At 37.0% G+C, this 22,458-nt stretch overlaps 2 protein-coding genes across 6 annotated transcripts in view; both read right to left on the bottom strand.

Moving 5' to 3' along the window:
- The window catches only part of RABGAP1L (RAB GTPase activating protein 1 like), a gene marked incomplete at its 5' end in the record, with an annotated part of 698,468 nt that overhangs the window by 560,930 nt on the left and 115,080 nt on the right, over nt 1-22,458 (bottom strand). For all 5 annotated transcript variants that reach the window (XM_082834440.1, XM_082834438.1, XM_082834439.1 and 2 more), the window contains one exon: nt 20,887-21,053. In XM_082834440.1, the coding sequence (XP_082690566.1) occupies nt 20,887-21,053 (167 nt within the window). The remainder of the gene's footprint in view (nt 1-20,886; nt 21,054-22,458) is intronic.
- On the bottom strand, nt 1,701-2,345 carry LOC309958513 (COP9 signalosome complex subunit 8-like; the record flags this gene model as incomplete). Its single annotated transcript, XM_082834446.1, has 1 exon — nt 1,701-2,345. One exon carries the CDS (start codon nt 2,343-2,345, stop codon nt 1,701-1,703), a length of 645 nt encoding a protein of 214 aa, XP_082690572.1.

Here is a 22,458-nt window from a genome sequence, read left to right on the forward strand (position 1 = left end):
CCTGAGACAGCACAGATTCCAGGGCAGACAGATAAGCAAGTGATGCTGGATTCTCAGGACTGACTACCTTGCTCTGAGGTAAAGAGATACCAGCTATATCCATCAGCTAATTCATCGAAGTAGACACTTATCACCTTATAAATGGTTTATATTCTAAATGGCCATTGGTTAAGGAGGAAAAATTAAGGCAACAGCCAATTAACCAACCTAGCACGGCCTACAAAGCCCTAAATAAATTGGACCTTGCCTCTCTCTCAAGCCTCATCTCACACCTAAAGACTGTTACTACATTTCAGCCACTCTGGCCTTGTTTCAGCTCTGGGAACTTTAAATTCTTTCCCCACTCAAGGTCTTGGGACATCCTTTTCTTTCTGCCAATACAGCTTTTCCTCCTACTCTTTGCTAACTCCCATCAATCCTGGATCCTTACCTCCTAATGTCACTTTACAAAGAAGCTAAATGAAGTTTCCATGTTTTTGATTCCCAGCAAACCCTGTCCTTCTCCTTTACTGCACTTACTACAATATAACTACACATAATTCTTATTATTATATTTATTTGTTTAATGGCTATCTCATCCAGAAGAGAGGAAGCATTATATGCGCAAGGATTATGTTGACTTCCTTTTTTTTTTTAGGTCATTTCTATTTAATTAAGAAATTTGTAATTTAAAAGAGACAATGACAAACTAGAACACAACCACAGGAAGACGGGATAGTGAAACTTCTAGAAACTACCTTAGAAAAAACAGTTGAAAAATTCAATTAAATACTTATTGAACAAATGCAGAATAAATGAACTAGGGGGTGGTTTTAACCTGAAGATACAATAAACAACTTCAAATATTCAGAGGGCTGTCACACAAAAAATGAAAGACTTGTTCAGTATTTCTCCAAAGGGCAGAACTTGACCCAAGGGCCAAATATAAGCAGCCAAGAGGCTGCAGGACAGTCGTACAAAGTGTATCACTTAATCGCTTCTTTCCCAAACAATGCATTCCACACTTACGTTTCCCTTCTTCTGAAAGGAAATATTACAACTTAATACTTCTCATGAATGTCTTTAACAAGTCCCATTTTCATGGCAAGCCCTCCACTGCCAGCAATGGATGTACTCACACTCTCAGAAAAAAATCTAAAGTTAACAAGCTGGTTTACTAGGGAGATGGCCTTTGTTCCTCAGCTCTATCTCAGCATTTTATATTTGTGATTCTCAGGAGGGGAGAGAAAAAGAGCATATTCTCCAAAGGGGGTGAATTAGAGTCCCCGGCACTTCAGATCCTGCCCCTGGGGACAGTCCTCCTCAAACCCCAGACGTATCACTGTAACTATCAACCTGTGGTAGAGATGGGAGTGTGCTGTGTGCTGGGGCAGAAGAAAACAGCTGACAACCACTATTCTACATGAAGCAGGAGAACTGTATTTCACGAGTCACTAGGAAATATAAACTGACTGCCTAATACTGACGGGCTCCATCCAAACTGTCAAATATTACAAAATGAGAATTGTTTCAACAACCATTCAGCATGTTTAGGGACAAAATATATATAATATATTTTATATTATATATGTATTTTAACACATACTCAGTAAGGAATGCTGAGGTGCTTAACCCATCCAATAAAATTGAAAATAAAAATTTTACATTTTTCTGTCAGTATTCAGGATGCTGAAGGTGGATCTTGAACTCAGAATGATAAGTCAGTTTTCGAGGAAAGCCACATAATCAGTGAGTCTGGCTAACTGCTGTTCATTGGGGATGGGTGGAACGGGGGCAGGCTCTGAAAAGGGAATAAACCTGTTAAAGGAAACAACCAGGGCCCCTGCAACTGGCTTTCTGGGCATGACCATCCTTGTGGTGGAGTCGGCCTGCCATCCTTGTTCTAGGATACCTTTCACAGCCTCTTCCACGGGAAGTCCAACAAAGGCTGCGAAATCGTCGGCAATAATGGAGGTATATGCCTGGGAGACCAGGGAGAAGGCTCGCCTCCGGGTGGCATCTCTAAGTGCCTCCATGATTGGCTGGACCGTCTCAGACCATGGGTGAGCGCTGATGGTGGTATAGATCCCAGGGAAATCTCTCTGCCTGGTCGGTAGGACAAAGATTCTTTGTCCTACCGACCAAATTCCCCCAAGTTCAGAATTTGCAGATTTTATAGCAGGTTGTATTCTTTTCCAAAGATATCTTGCATTATTCATGTCATTATAAAGCAGATATAAAGCTAGAAGCTGACCATACACTGGAGGTGTAGCAATTCCTCCTGGAGCCTCGAGCTCCTGGTTCTCGCACTGATCCAGCAACTTTCTGAAACTAAAGGAACTTTCCGCCATCACCGCCACGGGCATTTTCCCGGCTGGTCCCGCCACCGAACCTCCCCACCGAGCCGGACCTCAGATTGTCCCTATGTTGACTTTCAATGAGAAATAATATGGTACCTGACACATAGAAGGTACTCAACAAATGAGTGGAATGAATGACTAGACTAATGGTAAAACATGAATTTTAGAGTCAAATAGATCTGAGTCTGAACTCAAATTTCACTACTAATAAGAGTGTGCTCTTGGACAAAATACTTAACTTTTCTGAGTCACAGTATCTATAACAATAAAATGGAAATAAACCACCTTAAAATTATTAAGAAGATTAAACATAATACTTTGAACATAAACCAAAGTGCTGGAACAAATTTATACTAACATTATTATTATTGCAATGTTTGTACCACCATACTAGACTCTAAAGGAAACAAAATATGAATAATATAAATCTAACTTTACACATAAAGGACTAGAGAAAGAGGAAAAAACAAAACCCAAAATTAGTAGAAGGAAAGAAATCATAAAGAACAGAGCAGAAATAAATGAAATAGAAACAAAGAAAACAATAGCAAAGATCAATAAAATTAAAAGCTGGTTCTTTGAGAAGATAAACAAAATTGATAAACCATTAGCTAGACTCATCAAGAAAAAGAGGGAGAGGACTCAAATCAATAAAATTAGAAATGATAAAGGAGAAGTTACAACAGAGAGCGCAGAAATACAAACATCCTAAGAGACTACTACAAGAAACTCTATGCCAATAAAATGGACAACCTGGAAGAAATGGACAAATTCTTAGAAAGGTATAAGCTTCCAAGACTGAACCAGGAAGAAATAGAAAATATGAACAGACCAATCACAAGTAATGAAATTGAAATTGTGATTAAAAATCTTCCAACAAACAAAAGTCCAGGACCAGATGGCTTCACAGGTGAATTCTATCAAACATTTAGAGAAGAGCTACTACCCACCCTTCTCAAACTCTTCCAAACAATTGCAAAGAAAGGAACACTCCCAAACTCATTCTATGAGGTCACCATTACCCTGATACCAAAACCAGACAAAGATACTACAAAAAAAGAAAATTACAGACCAATATCACTCATGAATATAGATGCAAAAATCCTCCACAAAATACTAGCAAACAGAATCCAACAACACATTAAAAGGATCATACACCATGATCAAGTGGGATTCATCCCAGGGATGCAAGGATTCTTCAATACATGCAAATCAATCAATGTGATACACCATATTAACAAACTGATGAAGAAAAACCATATGATCATCTCAATAGATGCAGAAAAAGCTCTTGACAAAATTCAACACCGATTTATGATAAAAACTCTCCAGAAAGTGGGCATAGAGGGAACCTACTTCAACATAATAAAGGCCACATATGACAAACCCACAGCAAACATCATTCTCCATGGTGAAAAACTGAAAGCCTTTCCTCTAAGATCAGGAGCAAGACAAGGATGTCCACTCTCACCACTATTATTCAACATAGTTTTGGAAGTCCTAGCCACAGCAATCAGAGAAGAAAAAGAAATAAAAGGAATACAAATTGGAAAAGAAGAAGTAAAACTATCACTGTTTGCAGATGACATGATACTATACATAAAGAATCCTAAAGATGTTACCAGAAAGCTACTAAAGCTCATCAATGAATTTGATAAAGTTGCAGGATACAAAATTAATGCACAGAAATCTCTTGGATTCCTATACACTAATGATGAAAAATCTAAAAGAGAAATTAAGGAAACACTCCCATTTACCACTGCAACAAAAAGAATAAAATACCTAGGAATAAACCTACCTAGGGAGACAAAAGACCTGTATGCAGAAAACTATAAGACACTGATGAAAGAAATTAAAGATGAAACAAAGAGATGGAGAGATGCACCATGTCTTGGATTGGAAGAATCAATATTGTGAAAATGACTATACTACCCAAAGCAATCTACAGATTCAGTGCAATCCCTATCAAGTTACCAATGGCATTTTTTACAGAACTAGAACAAAAAACCTTAAAATTTGTATGAAGACACAAAAGAGCCTGAACAGTCAAAGCAGTCTTGAGGGAAAAAAAAGGAGCGGCAGGAATCAGACTCCCTGACTTCAGACTATACTACAAAGCTACAGTAATCAAGACAATATGGTACTAGCACAAAAACAGAAATATAGACCAATGGAACAGGATAGAAAGCCCAGAAATAAACCCATGCACCTATGGTCAACTAATCTATGACAAAGGAGGCCAGGATACACAATGGAGAAAAGACAGCCTCTTCAATAAGTGGTGCTGGGAAAACTGGACAGCTACATGTGAAAGAATGAAATTAGAACACTCCCTAACACCATACACAAAAGTAAACTCAAAATGGATTAGAGACCTAAATGTAAGACCGGACATTATAAAACTCTTAGAGGAAAACATAGGAAGAACACTCTTTGATGTAAATCACAGCAAGATCATTTTTGATCCACCTCCTAGAGTAATGGAAAGAATAAATGGCTTAATCTCCAAAATATATAAACAGCTCATGCAGCTCAATGTTAAAAAAACCAAACAACCCAATCCAAAAATGGGCAGAACACCTACATAGACATTTCTTCAAAGAAGACATACAGATGGACAAGAAGCTCATGAAAAGCTGCTCAACATCACTAATTATTAGAGAAATGCAAATCAAGACTACAATGAGGTATCACCTCACACCAGTTAGAATGGGCATCATCAGAAAATCTACAAACAACAAATGCTGGAGAGGGTGTGGAGAAAAGGGAACCCTCTTGCACTGTTGGTGGGAATGTAAATTGATTGATACAGTCACTATGGAGAACAGTATGGAGGTTCCTTAAAAAACTAAAAATAGAACTACCATACGATCCAGCAATCCCACTACTGGGCATATACCCAGAGAAAACCATAATTCAAAAAGATACATGCACCCCAATGTTCACTGCAGCACTATTTACATTAGCCAGGTCATGGAAGCAACCTAAATGCCCATCGATAGACGAATGGATAAAGAAGATGTGGTACATATATACAATGGAATATTACTCAGCCATAAAATGGAATGAAATTGGGTCATTTGTAGAGACATGGATGGATCTAGAGACTGTCATACAGAGTGAAGTAAGTCAGAAAGAGAAAAACAAATTTCATATATTAATGCATATATGTGGAATCTAGAAAAATGGTACAGATGAACCAGTCTGCAGGGCAGAAATAGAGACACAGATGTAGAGAACAAAGGTATGGACACCAAGGTGGGAAAGTGGCGGGGGTGGAGGGGTGGGGGTGATGGTGGGATTAATTGGGAGATTGGGATTGACATGTGTAAACTAATATGTATAAAATGGATAACTAATGAGAACCTGCTGTATAAAAATAAATAAATAAAATTCTAAAAATAAAAAAAGAAGAATATAGGCATAGATAGAGAAATAATATCTCTAATATCTACCTGTATTGTAATTCATTTAAATTATAAAAATAAAACTACTTTATTCACTGTTTTCAAGAATTACTTTTGAACCATAAATCAAATTTCCAGTGCATTTTCAAATCATTTAGCAAATAATAAAATGTAAAACTGTCTACTACATTAAACATAGGAAAAAAAAGAAGAAGACAGCCGTGGAAAGTTAAATGGTTAGGTTTAAACCAACCAAATTTTTATTGCATTTCTACTATATTTAAGAAACAAAGACCTCAATCCCTAGAGCAACCATTAAAATAATTCTATAAAGAAATATAATAAAAACGAAATACTAACTGTTCAAATAATCCAAAAAATGACAGCAAAGGAGAAATAAAGAAATGTAAAATAAGAAACAAGTAGGAAACAAATAATAAAATAGTAAACTTAAATTTAAACATATCAATATTTATGTTAAATATAAACTGCCTAAACAATTAAAAAACAAAATTCTCAGATTATGTTTAAAAAAAGACAACTATTTTCTGTCTACAAAAAAACCCACTTTAAATGTAGTGACATAGGCAAGTTGAAGGTAAAATGAGCTTAGAAGACATACCACAAAAACACTAATCAAAAGAAAGCTGAAGAGACTATATTAATAAAAGACAAAGCAGACTACCAAGCAAGAAAAAAAAATCACTGCATATAAAGAAGGACACTGCACCATGTTGAAAGGATCAATTCAACAAGAACACATAAGAATCTTGTAAGTGTATGCACCTAACAACAGGCTTTCAAATATATGAAGCAAATAATTCAAAGAAATGAAAGGAGAGGGACCAATTCACATTTATAATTGGAGACGTCAACATTCTTCTCACAGTAATGAAAAGAAGTTTACAAAAATTCAGCAATGTTATAGAAGAACTGAACACCATCAACAGCAGGATCTGATATTTATATACCACTCCACCAAATAACAGCAGAGTACACATTCTTTTCAAATGCAAATGGAACATTCACCAAAACAAACCATTTCCTGGATTATAAAACAAACTTTAAGAAAATTTTTAAACGTGAAATAATGTTTAGTGACCGTGATACAAGTAAACTGGAAATCAACAACAGAAATACATCTGAAAAATCCCCAAATACTTGGGAATAAAATAACACACTTCTAAATACTCCATGGATCTAAGCCAAAGAGGAAGGCTCAAATTAGAAAATATTTTGAACTGAACAAAAATGAAAATACAATAAATCAAAATTAGTGGGATACATCTAAACAGTGTACATAGGGAGATTTAGAGCTATAAATGCTTATAAGTATTTCAGGTGAGACATCCAAAGATCAATAACCTAAACTTCCACCTTAAGAAACTAGGAAAAGAAGCGCAAAATAATCTAAAACTAGCAGAAGTGAGAAAATAAAGATAACAGCACAAATCAATAAAACCAGGGACAGAAAAGATTAAAAATCAATGAAACCAAAACGTAGTTCTTTACAAAGACCAATGAATTGATAAACCTCTAGCTAAATTCCCAAAGCAAAAAAGAAAGAAGATACAAATTACCAATACCAGGAACAAAAGAGTGGATATCACTGCAGACCCCATGACATCAAATGGATAATAAATAAATACTGCAAATGGCCCTATGCATATTAATTGGACAACTTAGAAAAAATGCACCAAGTTTAAGGTGTACAGCATAATGACCTGATACACTATATCAATATATATTGCAAAATAACTACCACAGTAACATCCTTCAACTCACATAGTTACTCTTGGTAATTTACTGATTATACTTTTTTATTTTTCAATTGAAGTATAGTTGATTTACAATGTTTCAGGTATACAGCAAAGTGATTCAGTTTTGTTTTGTTTTGTTTTTTAATTTATTTATTTATGTATTTATTTTTGGCTGTGTTGGGTCTTCGTTTCTGTGCGAGGGTTTTCTCCAGTTGCGGCGAGCGGGGGCCACTCTTCATCGCGGTGCGCGGGCCTCTCACTATTGCGGCCTCTCTTGTTGCAGAGCACAGGCTCCAGACACACAGGCTCAGTAGTTATGGCTCACGGGCCCAGTTGCTCCGCGGCACGCGGGATCTTCCCAGACCAGAGCTCGAACCCGTGTCCCCTGCATTGGCAGGCAGACTCTCAACCACTGCGCCACCAGGGAAGCCCAGTGATTCAGTTTTATATGCGTGTGTGTGTGTGTGTGTGTGTGTGTGTGTGTGTGTGTGTGTGTGTATTCTTTTCCAGATTTCTTTCCATTATACGTTATTACAAGATATTGAATATAGTTCCCTGTGCTATACAGTAGGTCCTTGTTTTTATCTAATTTATACAGTAGTGTGTATCTGCTAATCCCAAATTCCCAATTTATCCATCCCAACTGATTATACTTTGACTTAAATAGGTTCAAATCAACATGCATCTTCAAAAGGGAATTTTCCTTTTATGCTTTTTAACTCTAATAACTGATAAAAGACTTTGCCTCCAACTGAAAGGAATGTTAAGGCACCTGAAAGCAAAGAAGAGATTTGAGAGGAGGATAAAAAAAAAGTTATTTTAACATTAAACCTATATTTAGCCCAGAGCCCATAAAAAGCCTAAATGAGGCCTGTGCTAGGAAAAAGATCCAAGAAAGGGCAGCTACTTCTACTTCCAGCCTGGCTCATGCTCTCCTAGAGAGGAAAGAAGAGGTGGCTCACTTTCCGCTATTAAGGGCCAAGCCACAGGAGCTTCTGAGAGCAGATAAGACTGTGATGACCTTTTGTCATTCCCTAAAACCTACCCTTTTCTTCAGACAAGGCTCCTCCCTCTAAACTATCTCTTGACTGAAAACACAAAACAGGATGATAGGCTTTGGAGAACAGACTTGTCAAGAGAGGAGCTTTTCCTCCCCCTTAACACTTGACCTCCAGTCTTACTTTAGGTTTCTTGGACATTACAACTCTGCCTCTCATTTCTCTATAACTTCCCCTTGTAGGGGAGCAAAATTTACCACCCCAAAATGTCTCTTTGGCATGCAAATTATTTAGAGATGGAACAAATCAAGGCCAAAAAGACTCAGGAAAAATCTTTGACCTTCCCCCAACTGCCTAAATTTAGATAGAGGGCCCGTTCCTGGAATAGAGCTGCAGTAAGAGATGTCTGCAAAGGATATGGGCTAGGTGTGATGGGGGAAACTCAGCAGGGCCTAGAGATCACAGTCCATTCTGTGTCCCATTGTCTCTGCATGGCCCAGCAAACATCTATTTACCAAATATTTTCTTTTCCATCTCCATGTGAACTGCCTTTTTTCCCTCTGAAGTTCCAAAACACTACCCCCAACATCCTCTTTTGTCTTCAACTGAAGATGGTATTGAAGGAAGAGCTTCAGCCATTTTGGAGAATTACTCAGTTTTCCTGGGTCTCTACCATGTATACATGTTACTAAACTTTTGTTTGATTTTCTCCTGTTAATCTATCTCATGTCAATGTAATTCTTAGGCCAGCCAGAAGAACCTAAAAGAGTAGAGGAAAATTTCTTCCACCCTAACACCCTTCTCGCCTGTTTCATGAGACTTCTCTTTTCTGAAGGTAAATTTTATTCCTAGCAGATGCAAAAAAAAAAACCCAAAAAACAGATAAAGTACTTGGAACAGTGCTCAGCACATAGTAAGTGCTATGGAAGTGTTACTTCTGGTACTGTTTTGTGCTGTTAAATGATATAACACTTTGAGGCATGAGATAGTCTAACCTGTGGTACAATACGAAGAATAACTAAGAAGCAAAAGTGGCTTCCACATCCTATTCTAGTGCTCTTCTAGAAATCTTTCTGGGCAAATAATTATGTTAATAACAATAAGGATAGCAAGCATTCAATCCTGGCAACAACCCAAGCTCATCCCTTGAAAGGTCTTTCTCCCCAGATCTTCATTTGGTAAGTCCCCTCTTGTCACTCAGACCTTAGACATTTAAATATCACTTTCTTACAGAGCCCTTCCTTGACCACCCAATATCCACCAAGTCATCATAGCACTCTGTTACTATCTGCTATCTTGCCATTTGTTTGCCTGCCCATCTGTCCCCTCCATGTATCCTCCATACATAGAATGTAAGCTTCACGAAGCAGGGACTTCATCTGCAGCATTTACCACTATATCCCCAACATCTACAATAGTAATCTGTCAGAGCAGGCACTTAATAAATGTTGATTTAATTAACAGGTAAATGAGCAAACAACGCTACATGGTAGGTATTATGTTTACCTCCATTTTACATATGAAGAAGCTGAAGTTCATGGACACAACTACCAAATGACAGAATGGGGAACTAGCCTCATGCCTACTATCAGAATCAAATCATTAATATTTGGGGTTACCCTTTTGTGTCACTTTACAGTCTACAAGGTGATAGCACAGACAGTATCTTACATGCTAAATTATACTGCAGGGGAGCAGAATTTGTCACCCCAAAATATGCCACATTAGCATGAAACCAAGCAGGACCCTGTGGGGCCCTCTAGGGCAGGGGTCTCCAATCCCCGTACTAGTCCACAGCCTGTCAGGAGCCGGGCCGCACAGCAGAAGGTGAGCAATGGGTGAGTGAGCGAAGCTCCCTCTGCCGCTATCCATCGCTCCCCATCGTTTTCATTGCCGCCTGAACCATCCCCCCACCCCCACCCCGGTCCAGGGAAAAACTGTCTTCCAGGAAACCAGTCCTGGGTGCCAAAAAGGTTGGGGACCGCTGCTCCAGGGTACAAATCCTTTCCATGTTCCCCATTTCTTGTTTGTAGGAAATAAGCTTCATTCAGCCTCCCAGATCTTCCCTGAGTACCAAAGGGAAGATTCAAACAGTTACTAATTAGGGAAGCGTGGGAATGCAGAAACAAATGAGGAACAGTCAAGAAACAACAGTGCAGCATGGGACAGAGACGTGGTTCCTCCTCAAGGAATATACATAACAACATATCTTTGAGTTCTTCAGCAGGAACTATGGCCCCCCACCCAGGTAGAACACCAGATTCCTGGAACACCACCCTGTTACCTCACCACCAACCAATCAGAAGAAAGTCTGGACACAGTGGAAGATAATACAGACTCTGATCCCCTCCCCAAATGATTAAATGTGATTAACTTCCCCTTTCTCCATTTAAAAAACTTTCATGGTCAAGCAGAATCTTAGGAGTTGGTTCTTGGACATGAGTCTGCCTTCTCCCCAGGTTGCCGGCCTCCTGAATAAAGCAACCTTTCCTTTCTAAACGAGTATTGGCTTTCGAGCTTGGCTTTCGAGCTAGCGGGCAGCCAAACATGAGTTCAGTGACAAGCATAAGGATTACTATTTTGAGCTAAAGACAATCAAAACCTAGCAGATTCAGGAAAGCTCTTTTACCTCTCTCTCACTTGCCTAAATTTACAGAGCAAAGGAAGAGAGCTATTACCAGAGATAGCTTCTTACCTAAGAAACTTACCTGTACAGCAGGGCAACCTTTGTTTTCCAAACATCTCCTCTCGCTTCCTGTGAATGGCCTTCCTCCCCTTTGTATCCATAGATCCCTCCCCTTTCTTTGGCTCAGGATGGTATGTAAGTTTCAATTACCAGCAACCTTTTGTGTCTTCATATCTTTATGGTGCTCCCATATGTACATAATTAAATTTTCCTCCTGTTAATCTGTCTTATATTTATTTAAATATTAGACAAGCCAAAGAATCTAAAAGGGAAGAAGGGAAATTTTTTCCACCCCTACAATATTCCCTCTCTGCTGTGATCACAGAAAACGACTCACATATACCCTCAAAGGAACTCCTTTTAACCATAACTTTGTGTCATTCTACTACTATTGTCCCTCCTTTTTCTAAACCCCACAGTATTCTGTACATTATTTTCACCTAGTATTTATCATAGTCCTCCTTGTAAAATGGTAATTTTTATATATTTCCTCATTAATAGGAGGTGACACAAAGTTCCTTTGGGGATAAGGTTGTATTTTAAATATCTTATCTTTGCTGTGCCACTACAATAGATATTATAAATTAACTTTGAATTAACGTGACTACAACAGTCATGGAATTATTTGTGCTAAAAACTTTTTATAATTCACTAATTCAAATGGCATAGAATTTTAGACATGAAAAAAAAATTCAGGAATACTATTAACCCACATACACTATGTATCTACATTGGAATAGGTGAGTCCTTCTCAATCAAATGTAAATCTCACTATGTCTTTTTAGGTCAGATGCTCCAATAACTAAACATAACTTAATTTGTTATTATTATTAGAGTTTTAAAATCTCCATAATAAGCAGCAACACATTTTTTTCAAAAAATTTGTTCATCATGATAATCAGATATGCTAATAGAAATTATTTAAATTATTTAAACCCTACTAATTCTACAACATGTGCTTTGTATCTGAAGAAATGTCAATCTACACTAAAACATGTTGTGCTGGCCTCAAAATGTTCTGGATTTCCTAAACTAATCTAATGTAAACAACATTTCTTAAGAGTATCTTTAAAATGAATATTATATAAGCATTTCTTTTTTCATAACACTGTTTTTTCTCTATAATTGCCTCAAATTGTTCTTTGCAGTTTATCACACATCCCCAAATTAAGCAAGAATTCAAAAACCACCCCCTACATGTTTTCAATGCTGCTGACTCGGCTGACCCCTTGACAACTGAACTCTATTTTACACTAACTTCATCTAAGCAGCTAAATCTGCTCCTATTTTTCTTGAAACTCTATAGTATTCATAAATGCCTAATTTATAAAATAAAAGATCACTGAGTTCAATGAAGTTAAGTGCTGCATTTTCCAAGCTCCCATCTCCATATACTTCTACTCTTTTATGCCTAACATAACTGCTGTTATCAATTTTTACTATATTTTAGCACAAGCAAAAAGTAGAAAATACTTTTATGAAGAACAACACAGCTAAAAATGTTGCACACCATTACTGTGAACAAAAGCAGGTACCTCTGTCCATAGAAAATAATTTCATTTCAAAATTTCAAACAAGTAGTATTTTAAGAGTAACACCATAGTCTTAAGTCAAAGAATATTATCTGGACCTAAAGTAAGTATATCTGACTATGAAATAAGCAAAATTTCATTATTAAATATCAACTAGGTTGCTACTTCCCCATCACACCTTCCTTGTCATATTTTTCTCCTTGTAGCTCTTCCTTGTCATATTTTTCTCCAGGTGATAAGCCTTTTGTTTTATTTATTAAATCTTCAACACACTAAAAGTCTTTAGATACGAGGATCATTTATTCCTCACTAATAGGCCACTTGGTAATGTGGCCTTGGTAACGTAGTAACGTGTAATTTCTTAAACTCCACAAATGAAAGACAAGGGAAAGGAAAGCTAGTACTTAATGAAAGGATCCCAAGTCACTGTGCTTGCCATCTTGCTTTTCTTAACAACTGCATATTACTTTTTAAATGCATTGCAAAAGAGTTTATGTACATAAGGATTCTCTCCTTTCTGGCTTACAATTTCAAATCTTTAAATACTAATTTTTCAGAAGAAATCCTTTTCAATCAACTAATAACTCCTCAAGTTTTCAATGAAGGCCTATAATAACTGACCTATTCTCATTTCAGTACCCAGAATGAAATACTGCTTTATTCAATTTTATTTCCTTTGATGTAGTCTCATAGTAAGATACACCCTATAGTACAATACAAAGCAAATCTGAAAGTAAGCGGTAACACCTAAATGTCTTATTGTTCTTTAGGCAAAATACAACCAGAAGAATATAAAATTATTCTATGATTTTAAAAATTATAAAACAAAACAAAACAAAAACACTACTACAAAGGTTATAACTTTCCTATCAAAGAATCCTGCCAATAAACATCTTATGATGGGACTCACAGCATTTATTTTCAGTAATAGGAAAAGGAAGAAATAATAATTCATCAAATTACTTCTTAGGCAATTTATTAGTGTAGCAACAGGTGATGTCACTATAGTTTAAAGTTATGAGTATCTTCAATATGAATTCATTTTGGGGTACTTCAAAACTGTCATTTTAAAAATCACTTTGAAATGACAGAATAATAATAAGCACATAAAATTTGAAGCAGCAGAGCCTTCCAAAATTCTAATTTTGCTTTCAGCTGTTTTGAAAGTCCTCCCATGAATTAATAAATTTTTTTAAAAAAGAAAATATCAAGTGATGCATAATTTCTTTTTTATTGAGATATAACTGACATATAACATTGTATAATGTTAAAGTAACATGTGTAAAGTATACAACGTGTTGATACATTTATATACTGCAATACGATTACCACTGTAGCATTAGCTAACACCTCTATCATGTCACATCATCATCATTTCTTTTTTGTGGTGAGAACAATTATGATCTAGTCTATTAGCAACTTTAAAATTTATAATACAGTACAGTCATTCCTTGGTATCTATGGAAAGATTGGATTCAGGACTCCTCCATGGACACAAAAATCTATGGATGCTTGTGTCCCTTATATAAAATGACATAGTACAGTTGGCCCTATGTATCTGCAGGTTCTGCATCCACAGATTCAACCAACCAGGAACTGATCCATGGACTGACCCACAGACTGATTAATGGTTGACTGAATCAACCCTTGAGAAACCCGTGGAAAAAGGGCACACTAGACTGCTGACTACAATCACTAAGCTGTGCATTAGACCTCCAGAACTTTTTTATCTACTAGTTGCCAGTTTGTACATACTTTCTTAACTATACTATTTCTGAAGAAAGAAATTAGTTCCCTTTCAAAATATCTGCTATGCCATTCCTCTAAATGTTGGCAACAAAAGGTTTTCAGCAATTGACTCCATATTTTGATGGGTATTCATTCAGTAAAATCACTAGCAGAGGGTTTGACTTCCAAACCCAGGAAAAATAGAAGGAGAGACTGTGTGGGACTCGAGGGACATTGTTCCAGCTAATGATTAAGAACTCTCCAGACAATAGGGGCTTCTTAGACAATGGGTGAATTTCCAGGATGTCCGGCCCCCTTCCGAGAAGGAGGGAGATAAACAAAATGTAAAAAAGGTGTCTGTCAAAGACCAATCAGGCAGCTGGGGACAAGTTCCCTCTCTGGTCCGAGCCTAAGCCGGGACCAATCAGCAGGAAAACACAACCAAATCTATAATTTACATACGGGGAAGTGGGAACCTATAAAACTGACATATTCGCGCCCAAAAGGGGTTCCTTCTTTGACCTCCTGCGTGAGGACCAAGGAACCCCGGTGCACCGGCCTTCAATAAACCTCTTGCGTTTTGCATCGGCTTCCGACTCTTGTTGTTTCCTGGGCGAGTCAAAACTCCTAGGAGACCGCGAAGGTCTAACAACTGAATTTTCTAAAATTCTAACTTTGTATATAAAAGTTGTATATAAAATAAAGTGTACCCTAATACTTTGGATTTGTACCCAGCTTCTCTTTTGTTCCCAGTTGCAGAGGTGAATTATGACATTTTGTCTCCCATTCAAGCCTCAATCAACTGCAGTCTAACTTCTGCCCCACTACTCCTCTGAAATTGTCCAAGTTTTACAGTCTAAGATCTTTGTCTCTTATTTACCAATCAAATCCTTAGCTAACCTTCCTGAAGTACCTGATGCTTAAGGCATTCTCTCCTGCAGGAAACAATTTCCTCCCTCGCCATTCCTGGCCTCGTGCTCTTGTGATTTTACCCCTAGATCTGTGCTTATCCTTCGACATTCACTTGGCTCAATCCTCTTCCTATACCAATCTTCAATGTCTCCCCACTCAACACTTGGCCACCTACTCCTAGTCACAATTCTCAAGCTTTAACCACTTTTAAAATCTTTATTTCCCAAGCTTAGGATACAAATATCCAACTGCTTACTAAACCTAAAAGTTCCATGGAAATGTGAAATTCAGCATATCTGAAACTCCGCTAGCTTTCCTCATGAGTCTCGAAACATTTCTCCTTGAAAGTCTATTTCTGTAACAGGGAAAAGCTAAATGGGACTCCAGGTTCGATCGGTTTCTTTGACTTTAACCTTTGCTTTTTGTTGCTTTTGTTATTATAATCATACATAATGGCCTGCCTCAGGGAACCCTGCCCCTCTGCCTGAATGTTAAACTAAAGTGCCTCTGTTCAGTTCAAAGGGAGACAACCTCACCCCACCCACCTGTGGATGTCTCAAGAAAGAAGAAGAAATTAACACATCCCCTCACGGAGGCTGGCCATTCCACAGGGTATTTGCAAAACTTATGGCCTTTTGACTTTACTTACTCATCTCCTCCCCCTCTCTGTGCTATAAAAGAAGGTGGCATCCAAACCCCGATAAGATGGTTTATCAGAGACACTAGCCTGGCATCTTCTCCATCTGCCGGCTTTCTGAATAAAGTCGTATTCCTTGCCTCAATACCTCGTCCCCGATTCACTGCAGCGAGCGGAGAAAGCTTGGACTCCGTAACATCTCAATCAAAAGGATCAACAACCACCCAGTCACCTGAAAGTAATCCTAGACCCCTTGTTTTCCCTCAACCTCACGTCACATCAAACACCAGATTTTTTTTTTTTTTGTTCCAGTTATTTTCTTTTTTTTTTTTTAACATCTTTATTGGGGTATAATTGCTTTACAATGGTGTGTTAGTTTCTGCTTTATAACAAAGTGAATCAGTCATACATAAACATATGTTCCCATATGTCTTCCCTGTTGCGTCTCCCTCCCTCCCACCCTCCCTATCCCACCCCTCCAGGCTGTCACAAAGCACCGAGCCAATATCCCTGTGCCATGCGGCTGCTTCCCACTAGCTATCTACCTTACTACGTTTGTTAGTGTGTATATGCCCATGACTCTCTCTCGCCCTGTCACAGCTCACCCTTCCCCCTCCCCATAACCTCAAGTCCGTTCTCTAGGAGGTCTGCGTCTTTATTCCTGCTTTACCCCTAGGTTCTTCATGACATTTTTTTTCTTAAATTCCATATATATGTGTTAGCATACGGTATTTGTCTTTTTCTTTCTGACTTACTTCACTCTGAATGACAGACTCTAGGTCTATCCACCTCATTACAAATAGCTCAATTTCGTTTCTTTTTATGGCTGAGTAATATTCCATTGTATATATGTGCCACATCTTCTTTATCCATTCATCCGATGGTGGGCACTTAGGTTGTTTCCATCTCCGGGCTATTGTAAATAGAGCTGCAATGAACATTTTGGTACATGACTCTTTTTGAATTTTGGTTTTCTCAGGGTATATGCCCAGTAGTGGGATTGCTGGGTCATATGGTAGTTCTATTTGTAGTTTTTTAAGGAACCTCCATACTGTTCTCCATAGTGGCTGAACCAATTCACATTCCCACCAGCAGTGCAAGAGGGTTCCCTTTTCTCCACACCCTCTCCAGCATTTATTGTTCAAACACCAGATCTTGATTCTTACTTCCCTAAGGCCTCTCAAATTCATCTTTTCTACTATCTCCACTGCCACGGCCTTTCTTCACGCCATCATTTCTCATCTTGGCCACAATAGCCTTCTTACTTCATATTTATTTGCCTCCAATAGCAATATATCTTTTTCACTACGGTCAGAGTGACCTTTCCCAATTATAAATACAGTGTCATTCACAGCTTAAAATTCTCCCAACCTGAGGATAAAGGACTAAGCATGGTAATGACCTACCTATTCGGAATAATTACCCACCATGCCCACTGATGCTTCGGCAATATCTAATTTCCTACAGATCTTGAACGTATCATGTTACATCAGAGTTCTATGACCTGACTCAACTCTTGTCTCTGACTAAAATGCCCTCCTCTGCCTTACCACACTCCAAAATCCTGACCTTGCTACCAGAGTTAGTTATTCATTTATTGGTTCATTTATTCATTCATTTATTTTAGGCTTAAGAAACAAAGGATTCTGCCCAAAAAGAATAGAAACTAGATAGAAGACAAACAACTATTAATTAACATTAATAAAAACAATAATAGCTAACATTTACTGAACATGTACCAGGTGACAATTACTGTCCTAAAGGGCCTTACATGAATTCATATTTATTCATCATGACAACTGTGATACTGTGATATAATAAGAAATATATATTTTGGTATTCATCCTGGCTCCTGAAACAGTGCCATAGCAATAAAGGTGAAAGAAACATCTTTTGTTGTAGTATTTGGTTTTTATCCCATTTCTGAAATAGTTCCAGAGCAATAAAGGTAAAAGGAGCATCTTTTGTTATTCCTAATGAGTTTCTTTCAACCACACTTGAATTTTGTTAGAGGTGACTTTTGGAAAGCCCCTGAGGGTATGGGGGGACGGTGCGGGGGGGGGGGGGCGGGGAGATGGATGCTAAAGGAATCAATCACATGATAGAAGGCTGGAACTTTCAGCCCCACTCCCCCAACCTCCAGGGAAGGGAAAGGAGATGGTACTTGAGTTAATCACTAATAGCCAGTGATTTACTCAATTGTGCCTACAGAATGAAGCATCCATAAAAAACCCTAACTTAGGTGTTCAGAGAACTTCTGGGTTGGCGAACACATGGAGGTACTGAGAGGGTGGCGAGCCTGTAAAGGGCATGGAAACTCCATACACCTTCCCCCATACCTTGCCCTGTGCATCTCTTCTAGCTGGCTGTTGTAGAGCTGTATCCTTTTATAATAAACTGGTAATCTACTAAGTAAACTGTTTTCCTGAGTCTGTGAGTCATTCTAGCAAATTATCAAACCTGAGGAGGAGGTTGTGGGAACCTCCAAGTTATAGCTGGTTGGTCAGAAACACAGGTGACAACCTGGACCTGTAACTGGTGTCTGAAGTAAGGAGGAGGGGCACAGTCTTGTGGAACTGAGCCCTTAACCTGTGGGGTCTGTGCCTACTCCAGGTAGTTAGTGTCATAATTGTATTGTAGGCCATCCAATTGGTGTCCAATTGGAGAATTAATTGCTATAGGAAAAACACTCACCCATCTGGTGTCAGAAATGAAGTGGTATGAATAGTAGTAAAGGAAACAGAGTTTTCTTTTAACAACTCTGAGAAGTTAGAGGGAAAGTTATAACCCTAAAAATTAAAAGATATTAGGAAAAAAAGTTTTTAAAAAATCAGTGATATAATCTTCATATGAAGAAACTAGAAAAACAAGTTAAATCCAAAGCAGAAAAAAAAAAAAGGAAATAAAAAAGAAAGCAAAAGGAATCAACAGAAGATAAAACAGAAAAACAATAGGGAAATCAATGAACCCAAAATCTGTTTCTCTGGGGGGGAATAAAATCAGTAAAATTAATAGATCTCTAGCTAGGCTGATAAAACAAAAAACAAGAGAGAATATATAAATTACCAATATCAGAAATAAAAGCAGATCCTACAGATCCTAAAAACATTAAAAATAAAAAGGTAATATTTTAAGCAATAAATTAAATATCCTTGATTAAACTGAAGATTCCTTGAAAGACACAAATCACCAAAAATGACTCAAGAAGAAATAAAAATAATAATAAACAGACTAACACAATATCTACTAAAGAGATTAAATTATACCACTAAAGTTAGAAACCATGTTCTTATCTGATTCTTATTCATTTAAATCAGTCTCACATTTATTGGAGCTGAATATTACAAGTGAATCTAATTTAATCTTTTTATTTCACATGAAATGGCCTCAAACAGTATTTTTAATGTTTTAGTACTAAGAAATTCTTAACTCATGGTACTTACCACTCAGTCACTCAACATCAGTAGTTTTAAAAATATGAAAATAACATTTAATAATAAAAATCCACTCTAATATATATATTCTTGAAATTTATATAAATATATAAATTCCAGTACTCTTGTTTATCTTGCCATATATATATTATATATATATATATAAATATATATATATATATATAAAGCTAATATTGGGGGGCAGGGCGGGAGGGGGGAAGCTAACTTTTTATCAAGTCTCAAGGAAGAAAAATTCACAGCATAATAATTTATTAACTGTCACTAGAATGATAACAACCACTTTGTATACAGCTCCTTTATTCATTCTTATGCAACTCTGAATAATCCTTTGGCTCAAAATGACAAACGAATTCTTTGACAGTCATGAACAATTAAGCTACAAAAAAGAAAAGAAAGAAAGAAGAAATGGAGAAAAATATCTCAGAATAAAACATGAAAATATGCTCAGTACACTAAAATTTTAAATATTGTTCATATTATATTCATCAGAATATGCTACAAAAACTGAAAGAAAAAAAGTCTACACAGTAATAAAAGCTGTGTCAAACCACAGCTCTAATAATTTTATGCAAGACGAAAACCACAACAATTTCAAAGCATCTAATATATGAAGCCTAACTGAGCAATGACAAGTTTTTTTTAATATGAAAATGGTTAAGTGGCTTCTATATTTGTTCACTGAACTGATGCTTGCTTTTACCACATTACATTTTGCATATTACAGTATATGAAGCAACAAGCATTTTTTAAACTTGGGAGAGAGGGAGCACTAAACAGGATGAAAAGGATTTACATCACTCAAATAGAATATTTTACTCTGATTTCATAAAATGGACACTACTAGAATTCAGATTATTTTTCACTGTTACCTTCTTCCTTCATTACATAACAAAAAGTGTATTTTACCTATTAATACTGCCTAATTTAAGAACTTCACAGAAACCCTAATTTTGTTCATTTAATATTAAAATAATTTTATAACCTTACTAATAAGTCAAACAACACCTTCACATAATATTATATAGGTAGAAATAACTATAACAATTAGTCATGTATTACTTCATAATGTTTTTGCTATTATTTATAAAGATATGATGTTTCTGTGCCCTTTCTTTTTGGTTTTATGTAATTGTATATAAAAGGAAGAAAAGCTGTTTTAGATATAGATTCGTTATTTCTATTAAGTATGTTGATACTTTACAGGTACACATTACAGGTTTCTAAAACAAATTTCTACATAATTATTACTAGTTGTTTTTTTCAACTGACATTACCTACACATGGATTTTTCAAATACTCTGTTAGTTGACTCTAAATATTTGATTATCTGAGGAATTCTATTGCTTTTTATTGTTATTTAAGAAATTATGTTGGCATTAAAGAAAAAATGGTGGAAAAAATGTATTATGTGAGAAGAACAAAAAGGTCCTACCTGTTTCAACCTCATGAAGAAAGTCTCCGTGAAAGTCTTTCTGCTGAAATACCAAAATCGCTCGTTTGCAGGGTACACGCGTACTACTGTCTCCAGGAGAAAGCGGACAGGCTCCACCACCTCCGTGACTACCATATCCACCGCCACGGTCATGTACACTCGTTTATCTGCAGTAGAAATTTTCTGTGTTTTATGCCAGCTTTATTATTACTTATTTAAGAAAACAAAGTTAAAGGATTAAGGTTCTTTTTTTTTTTCCTTTTGCGGTATGTGGGCCTCTCACTGTAGTGGCCTCTCCCGTTGCAGAGCACAGCCTCCGGACACGCAGGCTCCGCGGCCATGGCTCACGGGTCTAGCCTCTCCGCGGCATGTGGGATCTTCCCAGACCAGGACACGAACCCGTGTCCCCTGCACCGGCAGGCAGACTCTCAACCACTGCGCCACCAGGGAAGCCTGGATTAAGGGTCTTTATACTCCTGTTACCTGCTATGTTTAATTTTAAATGTTTTATTGTCACTTAGATTAAATAGGTAACCAAGTTTCCCAAGTACGTTTCTCAACACTCCTGATCCCACCTTAATCAAATGTCCAAATCTCCTCTGACAACTTTAATTTCTCCTTCTCAAAATCAGGCCCTTAATATAAAAAAATAAATAAAATAGAAATTTCAGAATGTCTTTTACACTATCTTTCAGGTTTAAAAAAAAAACCTGGAAAATCACAAAGATCTGCCCTTTCATTTTATAAAAAGAGATACTAGAAATTATTAGGTCTGTTTGATGAGTTGCATGGGAAGGACTGTCAAATCAGAAGAGATGCTCAACCTTCATTATGTTAAATTTGTTTGGGAAAATGTTGTTAATATTTCAATGTTGTATGCTTTAAGGGAAGTCCCCAGAGATTTGTTAGTACCCTCATTGTCCATAATACATATTAAAGATCAGGAAAATAATTGACCAAAGCTCTAATGTGTAATTTTCATATATATATACTCTATATATAACATATAAAATACGCTATATATACTCTCTCTATATATAACATATAGAGTACACATACACATATATACTCTCTCTACATATAGAGAGTATATATACACACTACATATTTATAGTATGTATATATATTTTATATACATAAAATATATATCAGAGTCCTGGCAAGTGCTTTTAGACAACAGTATACTGTTATCAGTCAAAATTTCAGTTACTATTTAAAATGTTTTCTTCACCATAGACTTCCTCTAATTTGAATCTAGACTTTCTAGACCAGTGTCTATTCCTTTTCTTCAGTTTCACTATGATAGGTTGAAATATGGATTTCATTTTATTCTATTTACCCTGCTTGAAATTCACTGGGATTTTTGAAACTCTGGTTTGTTTATTCCATATCATTTTGTCACTTCTTCATTTTTTTTTTTTTTTGGCGCAGGCTCAGCGGCCATGGCTCACGCGCCCAGCCGCTCCGCGGCATGTGGGATCCTCCTGGACCGGGGCACGAACCCATGTCCCCTGCATCAGCAGGCAGACTCTCAACCACTGTGCCACCAGGGAAACCCCTCTTCATTGTTTT

The sequence above is a fragment of the Leucopleurus acutus genome (genome assembly GCF_964270905.1).
Source record: "Leucopleurus acutus genome assembly, chromosome: 2".
Lineage (NCBI taxonomy): Eukaryota > Metazoa > Chordata > Mammalia > Artiodactyla > Delphinidae > Leucopleurus > Leucopleurus acutus.